The sequence below is a fragment of the Meleagris gallopavo genome, chromosome 11, assembly GCF_905368555.1.
Source record: "Meleagris gallopavo chromosome 11, MGAL_WU_HG_1.1, whole genome shotgun sequence".
NCBI lineage: Eukaryota > Metazoa > Chordata > Aves > Galliformes > Phasianidae > Meleagris > Meleagris gallopavo.
The window spans coordinates 4,487,323-4,508,412 of NC_139414.1; the positions used below are offsets into that span (position 1 = coordinate 4,487,323).

A 21,090-nucleotide genomic window follows, 5' to 3' on the forward strand; every position below is an offset into this window, starting at 1 on the left:
CCTGGTCAAACACTGGCACTCGGTTGACCTTCTTCAAAGTGCCAGGAGGAACTGAAGTGGTCTCACAGTTGCCTAGATGACATCACGTGCTCCTGCACTGCCATTTTTCTTGTAAAAGGAAAGAAAACAGCCTGTGAAGCCCTGAATTTATCAGACTTGCATCTGTATTTTATACTGAAGTACAAAACAATAGTCAGGGAGGGACATCAGTGTTTTCTGCAAAATTGAATTACCAAACTTCCCCATTTTCAGTCTTGTTGTTTGGAGCTTGAGAAAAGAGTCTGTCTCATTTTCTGTGATTCATCTTCTAGTGTGCAAGCTCCTTGTGTGGATTTTGTGTGCAATTAAGTTGAAGATGAAGCAGGTCTCGTGTCTCTCAGATGGCTTTCTGAGAGGATCAGGCCCCCGAGTTGTTCCGATGGCCTTGCCAAAAAGTTTCTTCACATGCCTCTCACCCACATGTGGTTCCTTGAATTCCATTTCTTCACTGATACTGTTTTTCTGTCAATCTAGGTTTTGTAATTTTTGGTAGCCATAAATCTGCCATGGTTTAATTATTTTCTCAGGGCAACGTGAAAACAATACATTTCACCAAACCAAAGACAAGGAAACAGCTAACAGCTAACTTAATATACTGCTGGCAGAGTCTATAAATTTCTTTTATCCAAGTGGTTTGACAGATGGAGTTTAAATACTCCCTCAGAAAAGCCTGTAACCTCTTCAACTCTAAACATTTTGACCCACTGGGATTATGAGCCTGCAACAGAGCTAAACAGAGTGATCCTCAGCTGAACTTTACACCACCGTGCAAGACCTGGAAGTGCACTGCACGTTCAAACAGAGTCTGTGGGAAATAGAGTACTCCTGGGTCAACCACACGACTGACCCAGAGGCAAGGTCCAGAGACCGTCCAGGCAAGGTCATATAAAAAAGATTTCCCTTCCACAAAAAAAAAAATTAAAAAATGTGTTGGAAAAATGGTTTCCAACTTCCTTACAAACATATTTCAGACTTCAATCTCAGAAGAAGCTTCATCTCGATCCTTGGCCCAAAGCTAATGATAGCACTACAGCTTTCATTCTCCATCATAGAATCATAGAATCGTTAAAGTTGGAAAAGACCTCTAAGACCATCAGGTCCAACCACCAATATTGCCCACTAAACCACGTCCTGCAGGGCCACATCTCCACTGCTCTGGAACACCTCCAGAGATGGTGACTCCACCACCTCCCTGGACAGCCCATGCCGATGCCTCAGTGCTCCTTCAGAGAAGTTTTTCCTAATATTCACCCTGAACCTGGCACAGCGTAAGGTCATCACCTCTCATCCTATTGCTGTAACCCAGTTGACCTGTTTTGTCACAACCTCCTCTCAGGGAGTTGCAGAGAGCTATGAGGTCTCCTCTGAGCCTTCTTTTCTCCAGACTACCCATCTCAGCTCCCTCACCCGCTTCCCTTAACGCTTGTGCTCCAGGCCTTTGATGTCATATCTCTACTTTTGTCAGAGCTTGGATAGCTAAAGCTGAGCTCAAAACAAAGGGCTAAAGAAACCAATCTATTGTTTCCACTGCTGGTCCTATCTCATGACCTTCTCTCATACTTGTATTATTCCACACCGAAGCTAGATAAAGTGAGTTCCCACCTCCAGAATGCAACATCCCATACTGGAACATGACCTTGATCCCAAGTCCCTTCCAGTCCACTGAATGGCACACTAGAGCTCTGTGAGGTACCGAGAGCTTTGTCGTCACTGATCTGCCGGGAGGCAAGAGGATGGGCAGGACAAGCCTCACACAGCTCTTGGTCCCCAGCACAGCCAAGAAGAGGAACTGTAAGGTTGAATCTGAAGTGCTCTCACTTTCACAATGTCACCTCTTTGCACCTCGTGTGACAGTGCTGTGCTGTGGTCAACACAGAGGCGGTTTTGTTCCCGTTTCCCACCAGAATTAAACCTGATTTTTCTGGTAATCTGAAGACTTAAAAAAAAAAAAAGAAGCCTTTTATTTTAATCTCATTGGCACTTGAAAGGAAAATTTGAATCATCACTAAGCTGCTAGAACACTGCTCTCAGTTCCTCAGCCAGGAGATACTGAGTGCCTTCTGAAGCCTGGCAAGTTTCCACAAGCAAAATCCCTGTCCTGTTTGGTGCTGGAGGGGCTGTCAGAGCTCCTAGGGAATGATGCCTGACCCCATGGCCATCCCAGTAACCCAGCAGGCTGCTTTCTGTCCCAGAGGATGCAGAGGGGAGTACTCGTGGCAGTCTACATCTCCCTCATGGCAGTCTACATCTCCAAGCTGCCCAATCTCAAGGAGCGTTTGGACACGGCTCTCACACATAGAGTTTGCCTTGGTGATCCTTGTGGGTCCTTTCCAACTGAGGATATTCCATGATTCTGTCAGTTACGCAGGAGAGAGCATGCCTGGCGCTTGTGCTCGCAGCATAGGCTGTTGTTTGCTGATGGCATTCTCTGGGCTGATGCATGCTGCAAGCCATGGGGTTGTGGCTGATGCTAAATTATCCAAAGCTGTGAAAAGATGCTTCAAATGTCTGTGTCCTTGGTTTTTATGGCTTAGCTGGAGAAGGAGAACAGCACTGCTAAAAATACTTACATGTTCAGTGTAGCATTCTGTCTCTGAGGGAGAGCAATGGCCTCACAAAGTGAAGCCAAAGCTGTATATTATTACAAGCAATAAACCTACTGGAGTCTGTAGCTGGCGTGCTCTAAATTATAAGCCAGCCTTTCCAAAGCCTACAGCACAGAGGTGGGAAGACTGGAAAAGTAGCACAGTAGCTTTGCTTAAATTCAAGCAGACTAATTAAGGGGAAAAAAATCAATTTAGTAGCATGCTCTGTATTATTTTGAGAGGGCGTTCACACACCTGAGGGCACAGCAGCCCCCATCACCTCGGCCCTTCAGCCCACTGCTGCATGCCGTCACGAAGGGGATGTCTTGGGGACACCAGGAGCCTGGGCTGACAATGTGCTGAGCAAGATTGATTTGCTGCTACTTACATCGCCCCATTTAGGAGTTTGTGAAAGGTGAGGCGCTGAGGGAAAGTGAAAAGAGTTGAGGAGCACGGCGTGGTCAAACAGTGTCCATGGATTCACAGCGTGATTTCCAGAAAACGGTTGTCTTGTGGAGATAGCTTCCTACTGAGAAGCGTTTGTTGACTGTATATATTTATATCTACAGACATAAAAATTTCAATCACTCCTTCTTTTGAAAGGCGTAGTAGCAGCTGAGAAAACATTTGCCCTTTTTCAAAGGGCTTTATTTACGTTAGCATTGGAGTGATTCAATACGGAGGCACCGGGCAGAGCTGGAGGGGACTTGCTTCTGCCCTTGAAGACGGAGTAGAGGCTTACATCAAAAGTGGGATTTAATCCTGCTGTTTTTCACTTAAAAGATTTAACAAAGTGCCTCCCTTTTACTTCAGCAGTGTCTCCAAGCACTCTCAGGCTTTAAGAAATAAAACACAGAGTGCTTTTTCTTATTTTTAAAGCTAGCAGTTGCCAGCTGGGGGACAGGAGTCCTCCTCATAGGCCCTAAGTCTCGGCCCCAGCCTCCCCAGCACCAACACTTGTACTTCTGCTGCAATCTCTCTGACATTTTCCAATCTTTTCACATTCGTATTTTAGCACTTAGTATCAAGGTTACTCCAAGACATGTCCATACAGGGGTTGGGTGCTGTGGGTATTGCCATCTATGCCATTAATCCAACCCAAGCGGCCACACTGCAAACTCAATTCCCTTCAAAGGAGTGCTGGAGCCAAAAACTGGTGCAATTAGAGGGAAATATGGGAGAGGTTCACTCATAAGAACTCCTCCACTCTTTTTCTGTTTGAGCTAATGGATCCCTCCAGCTGATGCAATTGGAGCGGTTTGTCTGGTTCGTGATGTGAAGGGGAAAACTATGGGGAAGAGGGTAATGGGATGCTGCTGGCTGGTCCTGCACATCCCACTGTCAGACTTTCAAGCTTCTCTCTTGCTGCAAGTTGCATGCAGGGTTTTGTGGCTCCCTGGGGCATCATGCAGCTTTTCCCAGAGGCCAGCTAAATCAACGCACACGTCAGTGTGGTGTTGCCATTCATATGTATCCAAATGAGGAGGAATAGCTTTACTTGGGTGTGTTTAAAACATTTCTAAAAACAGCTTGTGGTTTTGATCTGAGAAGATGCATGAATGATTTCCAGAAGAAAATTTGAGATCCAAGCACACTTACTACGTTTACGTCTCCTGTGATACAACTGCTCCGGCCTCACTTTCCAGGAGCAGCAAGAGTGTGCAGAACACAGAGAAAAAGCTCAGAAAGTATGTGCACATGTGCCTGTTCTCCAGGCACTCATGGGAGAAGATAAACAATTTGCTTGGAAATAATCCTGACACCTTCCTCTCCTCGTTTAGCAACCACTCAACCTGCTGAAGAAAGTATGTTAGTTGACTTAAAAGCTGTCACAGGACCTAACGACTGTTTTATCTCCTCTTTAGTGGCTGCTCTCTGGGATGGCCGACTTGCTGGGTATTCATGGGATGTTTGCGAGGAGGTGCTTAGCAAGGAAGCATATATGTTGCTTTCATCTCTTCCTGTTACAATGCTGTGAAAAAATAAAGCAACGTAAAATGAAAGGGCAGAGCAGGAGAGCTCACTGGTATTACTGCTGCCACCTCTTTGTCTGGGCAGTATTCAGATGTGTTCATGGTCTCCATGCACCAAACCTGCTCTGCCGTGCCTTCCCGAGCTGCTGCTGCATGGGCAGAAACACCAGGAGTGGCTTGAAAGAGTTTGCTAGTCTCTGCAACCTTGTGTTTTTAACACTAACAGTGTTCCCCTGTTATTGCTGTGATTGCCTTTGAAGCCTGGAACCAAATTGCAGCAAGCTCCCTGGGGGCCGCCTTGTTTGTATCCAGTTGGACATGGGTGAAGCTATTTCTAGTCTGGAGGGGTGCATGGAATCCAGCTCCAAAAAATGCTGTTGCTGCAAAAAGTCTGTGTTTAGCCCAGTCTTGTCTTGGAGGGAACACTGTTTTATTCGAGCAAATGATCATCCATAGAACTTGGATAACGAATGCGGACTTAAAAGAAAAATCTCCGTGCCCAGACACATCAGTGCTTCAGGCAACAGGGGAAAAAAAAAAAAAAAAAAAAAGTCAAGGTTGGAAGTCATAAACAGGCAGTTCTCCTTTAACACAGCCTGGCCCCATTGATTACTTTTGGAGCTTGAAATGCTCCATGGCTCCTGGGTCCCTTAGCAGCTGGCTGCAGTGCTCCCCTGGGCTGCCTGACCTCTGCTGGGGCTGCCCTCTGTCCCTTTTCTTAATGCTATCTTCTTTATCTGCAGAGCTGGCCTTTTCCGTATGTTACTTGCTGGAGGCAACAGCGTGACAGATTTCTTCTTTCCCCTCGGAAGTCAAGGCTCAAATACTTGATTGACCTTTCGGTTGCGTACGTGGTCATCCAGACCATGTTGCATGGGAATAAAAATGACATTACTGCTACAGCACTGCTGAGCCCGCACAGCTGGAGAAAAAGAAAGAAGGAGCTCAGCACAGGCACTCTGCTAAGGAGGAATTTGGGTGCTTACAGCTACTCTCTGTTCTTCCCCACAGACAAATCCACAGGTTTCTCCTCTTGGCTAGCTGTGTCTGTGCACAAGGACATCTCCTGGGAGCGGGACCTGGAGGCAGCCTCCATTTGAAGGCTTAGAGGGAACTACAAGATGGAACATGGTTGCTTGAGCTCTGTTTCCTTTTGGAAACCAGGCTAAAAAGCACACAGCTGACAGCTCCATCACCAGCAGCCAGCATAAGATATGTGCACCAGCTCCTGATATGTGCACACAGTACACACCATGTTAAAGCTGGAGAATTACTGATCTTCCACAAGCTGTTAATGACTATGTTGGCTCAGGTGGCTGCTGATGTTCCCTAGGGAAGCCCAGGTGATGCTCACTGTGGTGTCAGCTCCATTCTGGCAGCCCTATAGGAGCTCTACTTCCTCAGCCCTTCTGTACCTCCTTTGTTTGTCCCATTCTCCTTTTTACCATACAGTGCCCTAAGGCTGGCTTGTGTGCTTCAAGATGTGATCATATTGCTGATTGTGGCCATGACAAAGGCATGAAATCATCTTGAAACCCTCACCCAAATACATAGGCGTACCTGTAAGCCTTCACCGCCTGCAGGCGTGCAGCCCAGGACGTGTTTCAGCAGTGCTGCAAAAAATCAGCAGTTTTCAAGTTAAAAAAAAAAAAAAAAAAATTATCAGGCTGTCCAGCTAGATCTTGTCAAATCCTCTCACCTGGGGGATGAAAACTCTCATTTACAAAGAAAAAAGAAAAAAGATGAAGCTAACAAGTCTCAGTTTCACCCACACCTGCTCCTGTCCAAAAGCTGATGTCAACACAAAGCTCAACTCGTGGGAAGCTGTGTATGGGGTGTCTCATGCTTCACGTGTGCCCTGCTTGTAGGGCACTGTGGCAGAAATGCTAAGTCATGGCTTGAAGCAGTGACTGAGCACCTGGTGGCAGGCAGGGCCAACCCAGGGGAGCTCAGGTGCATGCAGTGTACCTGAGTGATTGGAAGGGATGGAGCCAGGACCCACCCCCACCCAGACCTCATTTAAGGGCTGCTATAGGAGGTGTGGGTATCTTGCTGGAGATCCCTGCCCTCCTGAGACCTTCTAAAGGTAAGCAGATTATTTCCTTTGTTTCTGCGTCTAGAACTGTTGCATTTGAGCATATCCTTACTTTGCTGCTGCCTAGAACTTTGCTACTATGCTGCTGTTGCTGTGCTTTCTGTTGTGTTGTGGTATTACAAGTGTGTTTCTATAAGCCCTGTATCTGGCTATCCTCTCTGACTTCAGAAGGAAACTGAAAACCAGTGTGCTGGGAAGAAGAAGTTCAAAGTGATTGCAGTAATGCTAATTTCATGCATCAGTGGCAAAAATACAAAGTTCCCTTTGCCTCGGTAACCTTAAGAAACTTGGCATCGTCTCAGTGAGAAAGTGGGGTCTGTGGTGCATGCATCTTGTGGGTTCTGCAGCCTGGTTGTGAGCCTGGCAGTACCACCCAACAGATGGTGTGAGTGCACCACTTGCTGGGGAGAGTTTAGAGGCAGCAATGCCACTTCCTCCCTCAGCCTGTGATGCCTGTGAGGAAGAAGTGATGGATGGACAGAAGAGGTGACACCTAGCCTGTGTGGTGGGGTTCCAGATGAAAGCCAGACCATAGTTACAGAATGGTTGGGTTGGAAGGGACCTCAAAGATCATCTGACTTCGTACCCCCCCCCACCCTGGGCTGGGTTTCCACCTGCTAGATCAGGCTGCCCAGGGCCCATGCCAACTTGACCTTGAATGCCTCCAAGGTTAGGGCATCTAGAACCCCTCGAGGCAAGCACTGAAGGCCACTTCATTCATCAGCCCAGTTCCTTTGCATCCCAAAGCTCATAGAGGTACTTCCAATGCATGCAATGGGAAGTGTGGATGCCTTTGGCAACCCCCTCCCCCAGCAAACCTGCTCCATGCCAGATGGAGAAGTGCAGGAGGTGCTGGTGGGAGGTACAACGAAAGACAGGTATCAGAGCCAGCTGACAGGGCCTCCATCCAAACGTGGGGTGAAGAGGGCTGGTTGCCCACCTGGCAGATGAGGTGGGTGTAGAGCAGAACCCAGGTGCATGCAGGCTGAAGCCTAACGAGCTGCAAGCTGTTCTCTCTTGTCATTATATTTAGAGACAAGCAACCAGGATGTGTCTGGAAAGGCTACCAGGCTCCTTTCTAATGACTCATTTCAGAACGGTGGCGTCAGTAAGCCACAGTTTTTGCTTTGCTGTGATTTTAGAGGGTGTGAAGTTTTTATTTAAAAAAAAAAAGTCAGTTGAGCCCAAGTGATGGCAAGGCCGTATGGAGAAGCCAGGATTGAAACATAGTGCCCGTGTCTCAATGTGCAGTGCTCTGAGTGATACCTTTAGATCTCCTTTAGCTTCAAAAGCCTGAAAAATCGCTATGGGTATTTCATATCTCCAAATTGATTTTCAAATAATTTTTTTTTTTCCTCTTCCACAAAGAAAGCAAACAATTTTGAGCATCAAATGAGTACCATCGCTCTGCCTAGCAGGTTTTTGCCTTCTGCTTGCCGCCTACATGTGTTGCTTTTATTTTGTGGCTTTCTTGGAGGGGGGAAAAAAAAAAAAAATGCTGTGTTGGGACGGGAATCTGACCTGCAGCCTGGGCTGCTGCTGCCCTCTCCTGGCTCTGACAGTGCCAAGAAACCGAGATTTTCCAAAAGAGAATCCTGCAAGCCTGGGTCCATTTCCCAAAAGGGATTCTTGCAAGCTCGTACCTAGCTGGCCTGTGCCCCATGAGCACAGCATGGCCTCATCCACACGGCTGCCCCACTGCCTCCTTCCTCCCCACCCTGGTGCCTCATTTTGTGCGTTTTCAGTGCCCTTTTCAGACTTCTCCTGAGCTTTCCCGCATAGAGACAAAAATGTCGTGACCCAGAGATCCTCCTTGCGTTGGTCTCTCCAAACTGTGCCTGCCCAGGGTCTGCAGGATGACAGAGCATCCCGTGCAGCACAGAGCGCCCTGTGTGCAGCAGCTGCCTAATGGTTTCAAAAGCCACTTAGTGGCTTATTGTGGTGTGAGTGGGTGGAAGCTCAGCACCAGAAGCAGCCGTGCAGCCCCTGCTTTCCTCCTGATGGAAGGAAGAGGAGGATTTTTTCCGAGAGAGCTGCTCTGTGTACCTGGCAGGGCATGGAGCTGAGCACCAGGAGCCTGGGCAGAAACAACCATGCTTGTGCTCCCCAGATTCTTCTGCATGCTCTATTGTGCTACAGGTCTACACGGTGCCATTGCAGCTGGGAGATGGGGGATCCCCACGGTGTCAGTTGTGCTTCCCACTAATGCTCTTCCAGCCAGGGATGGAAAACTCCATTGTGGGCTATTAAATGTGAAGTCCCCAAGCCACAACTCAGGTTGCAGATGGAAGTGCTGGTCTATATATATGCTCCTCTTCAAAAGCCAGGCAGACCTTTGGCTATCTATTGCTTTTTGAACAATTTCCAGCCTAACTACATCCTGAGGTAGGGAGAGCAGAAATGTATTTGGTAAATTATGTATGTGTGTAGGGCTGTGGTGATGTTCTCCTCTTTGTGATCTGTGCTTTTCCAGGCAGTTATGAATATATGCCTTACATCAGAGCAGCTTTTGAGCTATGTGTCTGGTGAAACCAAGCTCTTTTATCCTCATCAGGAGGAGGCAGGTGGTCCCACGAGGAAGAGGGGCGAGGCATTGGTCCCAGAGACCCGCAAATTCTTGATGCTCTGCGTAATTAAAAACCAATGTGGCGTCAAACCGTCAGAGGTTTCACATCCTTCCATCCTGTCCTGATACATCCCAAACAGGGAGTTACAGGGGTCTTCCTGGGGGTTGCATCATGACACACTGGGTGCTTGTGTGAGTCCCACCCACTCACTGTTCCCCAGGTTTGGGTCCTGCCACCCCAGGGCCATCTGCTTGCTGGCTGCCCGTGCCCTGGTTTTCCTCTGCTTTGCCCTCAGCACTGGTACTTGGTCTGCTGCAATTCCCATCAAAATGGGATTACTGGGCATCGGTGTCTGAAGCTGAGCTTTTCAGCACGAGGCCTGGCAAAAAGGATGTACACCTGTATATGTGTGTGTATCATTAGATAAAGAATGCACTTGGAAAATACCCCCCATCAGGCTGCTGGGAGTTACATTTTTTGCCACAAGAGACCATTTCTTCCCCAAATGCTGGCACAGTGGGGAATGTTCTGCACTGTTCTCTCACTGCTCCTTCCCCGGAGTGCACACCTGAGCATTGGTGGGGCTTTCATAGTGAGCTTGCTTGCCAAAACACAGCCGGTTGCCATCAGGCATCCAGGCGATGCCAGCAGGGATGATGCAGCACTCCCAGCACCTTTGAGCTTTTCTGCAGCCTCGTGGTAGTGATAATGTCCTTTCACTCAAGTCAAGTCCTCATGGCACAACCCCATACAGACAGCCCAAGGTTAAGTTACATGGTGCAGCTTATTTAGCCTGCTGGCTGTTAAAATCCTGAGGAAAAGCACTGCTGAGAGCTGAGCTCCAGCTCCCAGTGCCCTTGGTGGGGTCTCAGGTTTCCAGAGGTGAGTGAAGGGGACAGACACTGCTGTACCTATTGCTCAGGAGCAGCAATATTAAGTTGCACCACCTTGGGGGACAAATAGTCCCCATCAGAGCGGATCCTCGTGCCAGACACAGCTCTGTGAAAGCCCTGCAAGTCCTGAAAATGGGAATGAGCAAGTGGGCACAGACTCCATGCTACCCCAAAGCAAGGCAAGAAGCCCCCAGCTTGCCATCTGCCCCTTAGAAAACCCCCAGTATAGCATCTGGCAGCACACACAAAGCACAGCCTGGGAGGAACAGAAAGCAAGATTCTTTATTGTACACAGTACAGAACGTAATGCGGATTTGCAGGAGATACATAGCCCTGCTTGAGTAAAGGTTATTTCAATCAGTCCTCAGATTAACCCCCTCTGCACTGAGCAAATGTTCCTAGCCATCCCCAAGGCACGATGCCTGCAGTCACCGCTGCCTGACGGCGCTGGGCACGCTGCACACTGCAGGGACAACCAGCCAGCCTGCAAGGGTTAATCTTCATACTTCCCCCAAAAAAGAATGAATCAGTCCAAAAACAAACAACCAAAAAAAAAAAAGACTCCCAACAAAATAAAACCCCCCAAAAAACAACCAAAAAAAAAAAAAAAACCAATCCAAACAAAGCTAACTAAGGATGAGAAAAAAATTCCTATACAGCATTTACAACAAAAACATGTAGCCATTAGGGGTGGGGGGGAGGCAGGGACGTATATATGAGAGGTGGAGGAGTGTAGGGAGTTGTGGTGGGCAGGGGCTGAAGGGAGGGGACCCCAGCCTGGCCCTGTTATACGCAGAGGGGAGCAGAGCCCCTGGGGCAGGGATGTGAGCAGTGAAATGGAGTGGACCAGGTACTTCGGCAGGCAGCCTGGTGAGCCGCAGGGGACATCGGCACAGCAGCCGGGCTGCAGAAAATAGCTTTGCCTTAAAATACAAAATAATCTACAAAAATCAGTTAGAAATCTGTTTTTTTTTCCCCAGAAACATCACCCACCCCCGTATCTCCCCCAAAAAAAGAAAAAAAAAAAGAAAAAAAGAGGGAGATAGCATCACAGCAGCCCCCCTCTTCTGAAATGAAACCCATCGCATACAGCCTGAGCTGGGGAGAAGTGATGGGGACGTGGAAAGGAGCGGGGCAGGCTGACAAATTGTTATATTGGAGAGTAATGCTTGCTGGGAACAAGGAGGGACGGGGAGGTTGTGTCTGGGAAGAAGGCAGAAGGCTCCTCCAGCTTGGGGTGGGACGCCGCACACATCAGCCCCGGGGCACCGAGCCCCCCGACACCCCCTCGTCTGTGCAAATCAAAGCCCTTTCCAACACACAAGGCAGCTACGCGTATTGTGATCGATGCAAAGCAGATTGTCGTGACAATTCGCTACAGTCACACCGTCTAGACCAGTCCCACAGGCGCTGCTGAAGCCATCAGCCATCGCATGCTCACGAGAAGCGTGGCCAGGGTCAGAGACTTGGTGCTTAGCTCCCAGCTCCCCAACACAGCTGTGGGACGCTCGGTGCCAGCCTCGGGCAGTCCTATGCACTAGCCCTTGGACAGTAAGGTTGCGAGCTCAGCGCTGACACACACTGGGCATTTTAGATTCCTCCAATTGCGCTTAAAGGTAAAGGCCAGTTTGTGTGCGCGCACGCGTTTTTTTTCTTTTTTTTCTTTTTGTTTGTTTTTTTGTTGTGTTTCATTTTTAAAAGAAATGGCAAAAAATACTCTTTACAAAACCTTTGCCCTTATTGGCCCGCAGCAGACGTGCGTGCTAGCGCTGGTCGCTCCGCCAGCCGGCCATCAGTAGGCAAAGCCCTCCGCGTAGGGCAGGCTGCCGCAGTGCTCCACCTCCAGCAGGTAGGCAGGGCTGTCCTCAAAGTGCGTCAGCGGCAGGGTGTCCTCCTCGCTCACGTGGCAGTCGGGCTCCGCTTTCAGGAAGGGACGCTGATTGTCGGGGTATGCCATGGAGAAGAGGGCATCGGGGTCGCACACGAACTTGTAGACGTACCGCTCGCCGGCCACCTGCAAGCAGAGAGAGCGTGAGCTTGGGGAATGAGGAGCTCGGCTGGAGCGACAGCGGGGTCACCCCATCGTGCCGGGGTGACATTGAGGGTGCCCAAAATGGGTGCAGGGCTGCGTGCCTTCTGCATGATGCCCTTCTCATAGTAGTAGCGCAGGGAGCGGCTCAGCTTGTCGTAGTTCATGGCCGGCCGGTTCTTCTGGATGCCCCAGCGCCGTGCTACCTGCAAGGGATGAAAAGCTGTGTTCAGGCACGGGTGCCTCAAACAAGCCAAACCACACGAGCGCTCTGCCAGCCCCAGGGCACTGCTCACACCACCACAGTGTTCCCCCATCCCCTCCGTCCCCTCCACATCCCATTGGATTGCCGCAGTGCAGCCCACACGGAGCTGGAGGCCTAATCAAAAGGCATCTGATGAGAGGAGCCTGCCAAAATTTGCTTCCAAACCACAATTTCCATGCATGGTGTTGGGGATATTATGGGTAACAGCCACAGCTGCTCTCACTTGCTTGGCTACCTCCTCCACACCGCCTGCACGGGAGGGAATGGCCTCGTACCCGACCCGTACCTCCTCGGGCTCAATCAGCTTGAACTCCATGCCACGGCCGGTCCAGGCGATGAAGTGCGCGTTGGCAGGGTCATCCAGGAGCGTGACGAGGAACTGCCAGAGCTGCAGCGACCCGCGCCGCTGGTAGGGAGGGCCTTCACGGTACAGGGTGGGCTCCTGCTTCACCTTACCTGTGGTGAGATGGCGTTCAGCCATGCAGGACCCCAGGGCAGTAGCAGACCTCGGGCCCAGCTCGTGCCAGCGCTGAGCCCAAGCGTGCCCCCCACCAGACCCTTGCTTACCCTCCAGTCTCTCTGGTACCACGCACGTGTCATCAAAATACAATCGTGTGTCTTTTTCGTATGAAAATCCTAAGGGAAGAACAGTCTGCTGTGAGCAGCCCCCTCCCCAGGTACCCATGCTCCTGCCATGGGCCTTGCTGAGACGTGGCTCTGTCCTCCCCTCACCCGGGAGCTGGGACGGCCAAAGCCCTCTTAGCAGCTATTTCAGGTGGTTATCCCAGATTATACAGGGCGGCACATCATTCCCATGTCTGCAGGGAGAGGCTGGGAGCAGGGAGAGCCCCAGGCGTGGAGCAAAGCTGCCAGGGGAAAGAGGGAGGGAGGGATGGGATGGGAAGGGCCATGCTAGCAGGCTCCATCCCACATTTCTCACCATCATGGCTGCTGGGGAAGAGGCCCCCTCTCACGTATGAGGACTGGCAGTTAGGCACTTCTGCAAGGGAAACAGAGGCAGCCATAAGCCTGGTGCATCCTCATCCCCAAGCGCAACCCCATGTACCGCCCCAGGCTGCCCTGTTCCACCCGACATGCCGCACAGCCCCACTCCCATCTCTAAGGGAAAGTACAATTTACTGCACTGGGACTCACTCGTACAACTGCGTGTAGTGCGGCTGACACCGGATTTTCACCAAGTTATTTAGGCCACACATGATGGCAAAAAGCAATTGCCCATCACCAGCACCAGGCTTCTGGCCACCTCCCTTCCCTCCCAGCCATCTGCTCGGCTGCACAGAACGGCCACCCCCCAGCCCAAGGCTGTGGTATTTTTAGGCCCTAAGGCGCTTAGAGGATTTTCCGTGATGCTCGTGGAGTCTGGCGCCAGCCACCAGAAGCTGCAGTGGGATGAACCCAGGCCCCGGTGTGCCCATCCCGCTCCCACCTACCTGAGTCGATGCAGTAGTCCCGGGGCTCCTGCTTGATGCCCATGGGGGACTGGAAGCCGTGCCCAGGGGGGCCGGGCAGGCTGGGGCCGGCGTGCTCATAGAGCGGGTCGTGGTACTCCTGTTTGAATCCCTGAGCGGGGTGGGGGGCAGCGGGGCCAACAGGTTCTGACAGCTGCCGGTGGTAGACGGGGCGGCTGTCCCCGGGAACGCCGGGCTGCGGTGGGAAGGGGTGGCAGGGCTCAGACATCTGCCTCTGGAACCTGGAGAAAAAGGGACATGGTGTCACCAGGGGCACCCATGAGCTCAGCCAGTGCTACATGTCCCCATGTGGGATAGGACAGCGCATGGCCATCACCTGGGTTTGTGCCTGGCAGGGTGCTCGATCCCCCAGGCCAAGGGATGGAGATCCACCTTGCATAAGGCAAGAATCCTATGGGATGTTGGGGTAAGCGTGGGGAAAAAAAACAACAAAACCAATGCTGTAAGATAAAAATGGAGCCAGCTCAAAGCAGGTGAGGCAGTGCTGCTTGGGGCCCAGGGCCACTGCAACGGGGCAGGTGCTGACGCAAAGCCAAATCCCCTCTGCTGCGCCGCACAGCCAGTTGGCCACTAATCTGCCCGGGATTAAACCTTGAACTGGGTACGGACAGCACTATTTTGGGAGCGAGGGGCCGGTGCCCTCCCATGAGGCTTGGTGCTGCACGGGGTATGGGAGTGGGCTGAGGGGTGCTGCTGACCCCTGCACGGTGCAGCACCGTGAAAGGCGATCTCCGGGCGCCCGCTCCTTTCGGGGCCGCTGAGCGCTGCTCAGCTTTGTAACCAGATCCCTCCCAGCTGACGGGCTGGGATTACTCCATTTCCGACCCGCGTCCCCCTGCCCTTCCTGAGTGAAACCCAAGCCCCGTGCTGGTATGGCACTTCCAGATGGGTCGCAGCCAGTCCCCCGCATAGCTCCAAGGTCGCCCAGAACCGAGCTCCGTACCGGAGTTGGCTGCTGTGCCAGGAAGGGATGCAGCCTGACCTTCCCTGTGCGCTGCATCCAGCCCCAGGCCCTCCTCCCATAGGGAGCACCATCCCCACGAGCCCAGAAGAGGTGCTGGGGTTCACACTCGCTGCAGCCCCAGCGAAAAGCGACAGGTGTCCCACCTATGTCCCCACCTCTGGAGGCCGCTGAGCCTTACCTGTGCTCTGTGGGGTACTGGTTTTCGGACATCATCTTTGGCATGTGCACGGGCGGGTGGGGCGGCCGCGGCACGGCGAAGGTTTGCTGTCTCTGCTCCTGCAGCAGGTGTGGTGCCGGTGCCGTGCTGCGCAGTGGGGCGGCTGGGCCGCCATGGGCAGCTGCCTGCACTCCTGGGGCCGGCGGCGGTGGCAGGGTCGAACCCGGCTGCGCGGGGGACACCGGCGTGGCGGGCGGTGTTAATGGCTTGAACCCGGCGGGGGGCTTCCTGTCGTAGGCACTGCAATGGGGAGAGGGGACGGGGGCTGAGGGCAAGGCAACGCTAACGTGGTCAGACAGCTGCGGGCCCCAGGGAAAGCACAGTGCAGAGGAGACTGACGCATGAGACAAGAGCCTGTGACACGGCCACCGCTACCCACTGGCATCAGGAAACAGCTCTCGTGGTGTGACCACCTGCAAGGGGCTCAGACTAGCCAGACAGGGGACCCCAAACTCCTTCTGGCACCGGTGCTTTGGCTGCTGACATGGAATGCTCCCCATCACCCAGCTTCCAAAGAGAGGATGTCAGAAAGGGACTCGCAGGGACGTACCAGCAGTTGTAGAGGCACTTGTCTCCGTAGCTGGCACAGAGAGCCTGCTCATGGCTGCAGGCCGACAGCTCCGAGGAAGGGCTGTGCAGCTCCCGCTTGATCTTGGCCGGAGGTGGGGCGTGCAGGACCACTGCAACAAGAAGGAGGAAGACATGGGCACCGCTGACTTCCAGCCGTGACTCTGAGCTGCGTGGGAGCAGGCCATAGGCACAGACAGATCTGGGGAGCAGCTGTGTGGGTGCTCCCTTTTGGAAACCAGGAGCTGATCCCCTCCACGGGAGCACCAGAGAAGCGTAACAGCACAAAAAACCCTCAGCAAGGACTATAGGGATACCTGCAGAGGGGAACTGCTTCTCTCATGATGTGTGGGGGCAGAGCATGGGCTGTGACAGGGATGTGGGTGATCACCAATGAGCAGTGCACCTGGACCAGCCCCTGCAAAGCAGCTATGAGCCCTGCAGTGCCGCCCTTTGCCACACATGGACCTTTCCCTGAGCGTATCCAGACTCAGATCTATGGAAGCCTCTACATGCTTGCCTGCACGCAGCCCCAAATTAGCCGGCCAGAAGTGCTGAGCAGCAACCAGCACCACGTGTCCTGTGCTCAGTGCCGGGACCACTGGGGGACGGGAGCCATGACTGCACGAGTTCAAGGGACAAACAGCCCTTTAAACCCAAAGCCTTCCCAGCTCCAAGCCCGTTCACTATATATACATTTAAAACCGAATAATATACGCTTAACCTCTTTAATTTCTAAAAGCGGGTGCTCTAGGAAAGGGAAAGCACGTCACAGATCTTTACCTAAATCATGCCTGAGCGGGAGAGCCAACACTAATCGGAAGTGGAGTATTAGCTTCATGCAAAGTCTAAACACAGCCCAGCTACACCAGAGGGGAGCAAATAGCTCCAGGACAACTGTTCACAGCTTGCCAGGTAATTAGCTGCTCCCCTAATTTGTCAAACCCTTTAAAGAGCTGCTGACTCCCCTCTCTCCCCCCCGCCGCAGCCCAGCACAGCTGGTACCAAGGGCAGGAAAAACCCAAAGGAGCATTTGAAACACGAAGCCCGGGCTGAGCAAGCACAGCCCCTGCGCTGCCTGGAGCCTCCCCGGAGCCAGATTTGCTCCCCCTGTGCTCTCCCTTCGTGCATTTTGGGCCGGTGTGGAGGCTGCGACGCCGCAAGAAAGCAAAGGGGAAGGCACTTTGGAAGGGCTCCAGCTGCCGATCACGGGCATGTTTCTCCCTAACAGTCTCCGTGTTGTTCGAGCGGGTTGTTTTTCCGCCAGCCGCACAATGGGGTCTGGTTATTCATTGAAAAAAGTCTCCGAACGGGCACCACCCTCCATTCACAAACAATTTGGAGCGCTCCATTCATGCGGTTGGAAGGGGAAAAAAAAAAAAAGAAAAAAAAGAAAAAAAAGAAAAAGAAAGAAAAATTTCCCCAGAGCTTAGTGCTGCCATTCAAGAAAAGGGAAACGATACTTAAGATCATAACAGAGACCAGCTGTCCTCGCAAAGAAGCCTGGACTTTGTGCAACGTTTGAATTCCTTACACAAACAGCACGGGGCCGGGCGCGCTGCGCTCCCAGCTCGGCCTTTCCGCCAAGTTCATTCAAAGCAGAGCGATTGTGCAAGGTGGTGAGGCCGGAAAGCCCTTTGGCGAGAGCCAGGAGAAAGAAAAATAACCGCCAGCGGCTGCTGGGGGAAGCACCAAACCACGCTGCCTCTGGGGGCTGGGCAACCTGAGCACGGCCCTGCAGGGGCCACGTGGAGGGGGTGGGGGGAGCACCCACAACGGCCTTCGGTGGGCTGCGTTGGTCCCATAGGATGGACAGAGGCTGGGGGAGAACAGCATCGCATCTCCAGCCAGGCCGGCCCCAAGATGCCACCAAAGAGCTGACAGCTCCCGCAGGGAAGGGGACACCCCAAAGCCTTTTGGGGCTTTGAATCCTGAGCCCCAATCTGGATGGCACATGACAAGCCTGGAGGACGCAGCTTCATGCCCCAAGCACAGCTCCAACACAGGCACCAGCTGGGGACCTTGGCACCACCGCAGCCGTCACCTGGGCACCAGCTCCCTGCCAGCCCCTCTGTCCCCCCGGCACAGGACGCACCCAAGGTCACACCAGGAGAGGAGCCAGAAATAGAAGCTGTGCTCCTGCTTTCCTTTGTTTAAGCTCTCCTTCCTCAAAAACAAACCTCCTGCTTTCATTTGGGTGTCTAAAAAATAAAATTAAAAAAAAGCGCCTGCTCATCGCCTTCGCTGTGAACCATCCATGTGGGGGGACACGATTCCCCAGGGAACAACACTCCTCCCTACCAAAAAAGGACCCTACACCTTCCCACCGCCAGCGCTCGCTGTTCCCAGCACAGTCCTATCGCCCTGCGCCTATGTAAACAACTGCCCCAGATAAGGTGCTGGGCACATGCCCTCCTCCCCAGGACAGGAGACACGTGCCATGTGTTGGCCAACACCTGTCTGCATGCTGCCAAACCCAACTTCTGCCATGACATCGTGACCCATGAGAGTTTTATCAGCCGTTCTGCAGGCAGCTTGCACACCACCAGGGCTTTCAGCAAGGTGGGAACGATGGGTGTCACCGACACTCAGCACAGTGCATGGGGGCATTGGGATCGAACCGCCACCCATCCCATCATGCCCCCACGGCAGCTGCCATCACTGGGAACTCTGGGGTCAAACACCCCAGCCAGCGAGGAGACCTTTGCTTCATCTCCCCAGGAAGGTTATTACGGCAGGAAGTCACGCAGGGACATCACCCTTCAGGTGACAAAATTGTTTTGACCCCAGTGACACCAGGCCGCACAGGCTGAGCGAGAAAGGAGCTCACTAAAAGCCTCGACCAAATGCTTTTTCCCCCCTGCATCGCCCAGAGAAGTTTGTCTCTCTTCTCCCTGAGCCGTTCAGGTTACAAGGAAGCCGGCGGCTGCCAAAAGGCTCTGGAAGCAGCTCTGCTCCGCAGCCAGCCTCCCACGCACGCTGCAGTTTGTGCCGCTCCAAGCGGGAGCTGCTGGGCTGAGCGCGGATGGCAGCAGCGGCTGCGGCTCTGCCTCGGGGCTCTGCCTTTTATCTCGGGAGAGAAAGGGGGAAAAAAGGCGCATCTGAAGCCCAGGCTGTCTGGAACAGTTTAATGGCAAGCTTCCCATTCAGAAGTAATCAAAGAGCAATAATTAACATGCATTTACTGTAGTATAAGATACTCTGATGCATGCTGTGACAAAGCTGGAATGAAAAATCTGTTCGACTGCAGGCTAAATTTGATTTCCTTCAAGTTCTCTAGCTCTCTGCCTGAGCTGCAAACCCAGCACCGGGCTGTTCCTCGTGTTCTCCAGGTAACAACTCAAAGCCCCCAACCCCATCTGAGAATTAATGCCAGAGCTCTCCGCACACGCACAGTGCACCATTAGCTGTGCGGCAGACCCTGGCTCGGGCAGTGAACCACGGCTAAGAAACAACTCTCTCTCTATTATGCAATTCAAGAGGGACTGCATTTTCACTGGCCTCCTTTTAAACATGCTCGCTTGCCAGAGATTAATGCTGCTTAAAGCAGCTCAAGTTTCACCGCTCGGGTTGGCTCTCGCCAGCAGCACGAGGCCAGGACTGGAAAAAGCTGCAGGAGTGCAGAGATTGTGGCTAACCGACAAGCCCAGCACGAGCTCTCGCTTCCACTTGAAAACGAAAAGCAGCATTTTGGAGCAAACTGACGCTACTACGAAGGGGAGCCCAGGGCTCAGGCAGAGACCCTTCCCTGCGTTTGGTCCAGATTTATGAGACACGGGACACTAAGCCCCAGCTGCACAAACCCACACGTGCTCCCTCTCCAAAGCCCGAAGGTCTCGAGGCCTCAGGGGTTTGGTGCTGGTCTCTTTCCCAGGGAAGGGGTCCTACACTGTTGCATGCAGGGCCCCAAATGCTTCCACCCCACAGAGCAAACGCCGGGACGGTTACTTACGGTTGTCAGACTGGAAATCTGGGACAAATTGTTCATCGTCGGGGACCTGAGCTGAAGAAAAAAAAAAAAAAAAAAAAAGCATTTTTATAGCATTTTCAGCTCTCAAAAAAAATGCACATGACGAGATTTTACATGGCAAAAAGCAGAGATGAGGACTTGCCTTCAGCTAGCCAGGCCTCCTGCAGCTGGCTGAGATCCTGGAAGAGCTCTGGAACACAGAGAGAGGTTTATGCACCCACAGAACACTGACCAAACGTGCTGCTATTTGCAGGCTGACCCCAAGGGGAGCGGACCCACAGGGGCCTGCAGTGCTGCCTACCTTCCGAGTCGTGGGCGAGGTCGGTCTCCAAAAACTTCCTTTTCCTCTCGGAGCCCAACCGGCCTCGGCCCTCCTCGGCACAGGATTTCTGCAACAGCCACAGTGTGAGGGTGGCAGCCCCCAAAAAGATGTGGGAGCCCAAGGAGGTGCCTCAAAGGGGGGTGAGGCGCGCCCCAAAGCAGACTAACAGAAAGTGCCTGCCTCAAAGGGGGTGTCCACAATGGGTACAAAAGGGAGGGGCACCTCACAGGGACCCAAGGGGAGGCATTCCAAGGGAAGGTGTCCCCAAGGGATCACAAGCAGGTGTTTCAAGGGACCCGGAGGGGCTTTGGGCAGACTTACCCCAGGGCCCATGAAGGGGACCTGCTGGTCGTAGAAGCCATCCATTGTGCAGGGAGGCGGGCAGTGCCCCCGGCACGCTCAGCATCGACAGCGGCCCGGGAAGGGGGCTCCCGCCTGGGCTCCGGCAGGTGCGAGGCTGCGGAGGGAGAGGCAACGGCAGGATCAGAATCGGGATCGGGTCCCTTCAGGGCTGGCTGGGTGCCGGTGTGGGACCCGCAGCGGGTCGCGGCCCCCCAGGCCGTGATGTCACCGAATTTCTATAGAAACAGCCGTGACATCACGCGGGGGGGGGAAGCGGCCCCGTCCCAGCTCCGCGCCGCTCTCCCGCTCCCCTCCGTCCGTGCCGCTGCTCAGCGCCGCGGGGCCGCAGCCGGGCCCGTTCCCACGCCGCCCCGCGCGCCCCATTCATAAACTCCTCCCCCCCTCCTCCTCCTCATTCACTCCCTCCCCCTCCCGCGCGCGCGCCCTCGCTCGCGCGCGCCCCCCGCCATTCACACCGCGCGGCCCGCGCCATTCATAAGCGCCGCCCCCGCCCCGGGCCGCGCCACACCGAGCCGCATCGAGCCGCCTGGCCCCGCGCGGACGGCGGAGCACCGCGGGCTCACCCGCTGCAGGCCGGGAGCGGGGCCGGGCGTGCCGGGACGGCGCAGCTCCGAGCCGGGCACCGCGCTGCCGCTCTGCGCCGGCCCGCAGCTCCCGAGCCAGCAGCCCCCGCCACGCCACGCCCAGCGCCGCTTGTTTACCCTCGGCGCCGCCCAATGGGGAGCCGGCAGCCGAAGGCCGGCGCCTCTCG

The 21,090-nt window shown here is 53.4% G+C and overlaps 1 protein-coding gene across 2 annotated transcripts; it reads right to left on the reverse strand.

The window, feature by feature from the left end:
- Nucleotides 1-10,415: 10,415 nt before the first annotated feature.
- On the reverse strand, nt 10,416-21,051 carry ETV5 (ETS variant transcription factor 5). 2 transcript variants are annotated; one of them, XM_085232873.1, is made up of 13 exons: nt 20,903-21,051; nt 20,298-20,433; nt 19,956-20,043; nt 19,797-19,844; nt 19,637-19,687; nt 15,668-15,797; nt 15,079-15,357; nt 13,898-14,157; nt 13,387-13,446; nt 13,014-13,082; nt 12,733-12,902; nt 12,286-12,387; nt 10,416-12,166 (listed from the first exon to the last, which is right to left on the reverse strand). In XM_085232873.1, exons 2-13 carry the CDS (start codon nt 20,340-20,342, stop codon nt 11,945-11,947), a joined length of 1,524 nt encoding a protein of 507 aa, XP_085088999.1. In that variant the 5' UTR covers nt 20,343-20,433; nt 20,903-21,051; the 3' UTR covers nt 10,416-11,944. The 2 variants fall into 2 exon arrangements, with proteins under 2 accessions (XP_085088999.1, XP_085089000.1); XM_085232874.1 differs by lacking the exon at nt 13,387-13,446.
- Nucleotides 21,052-21,090: the final 39 nt, after the last annotated feature.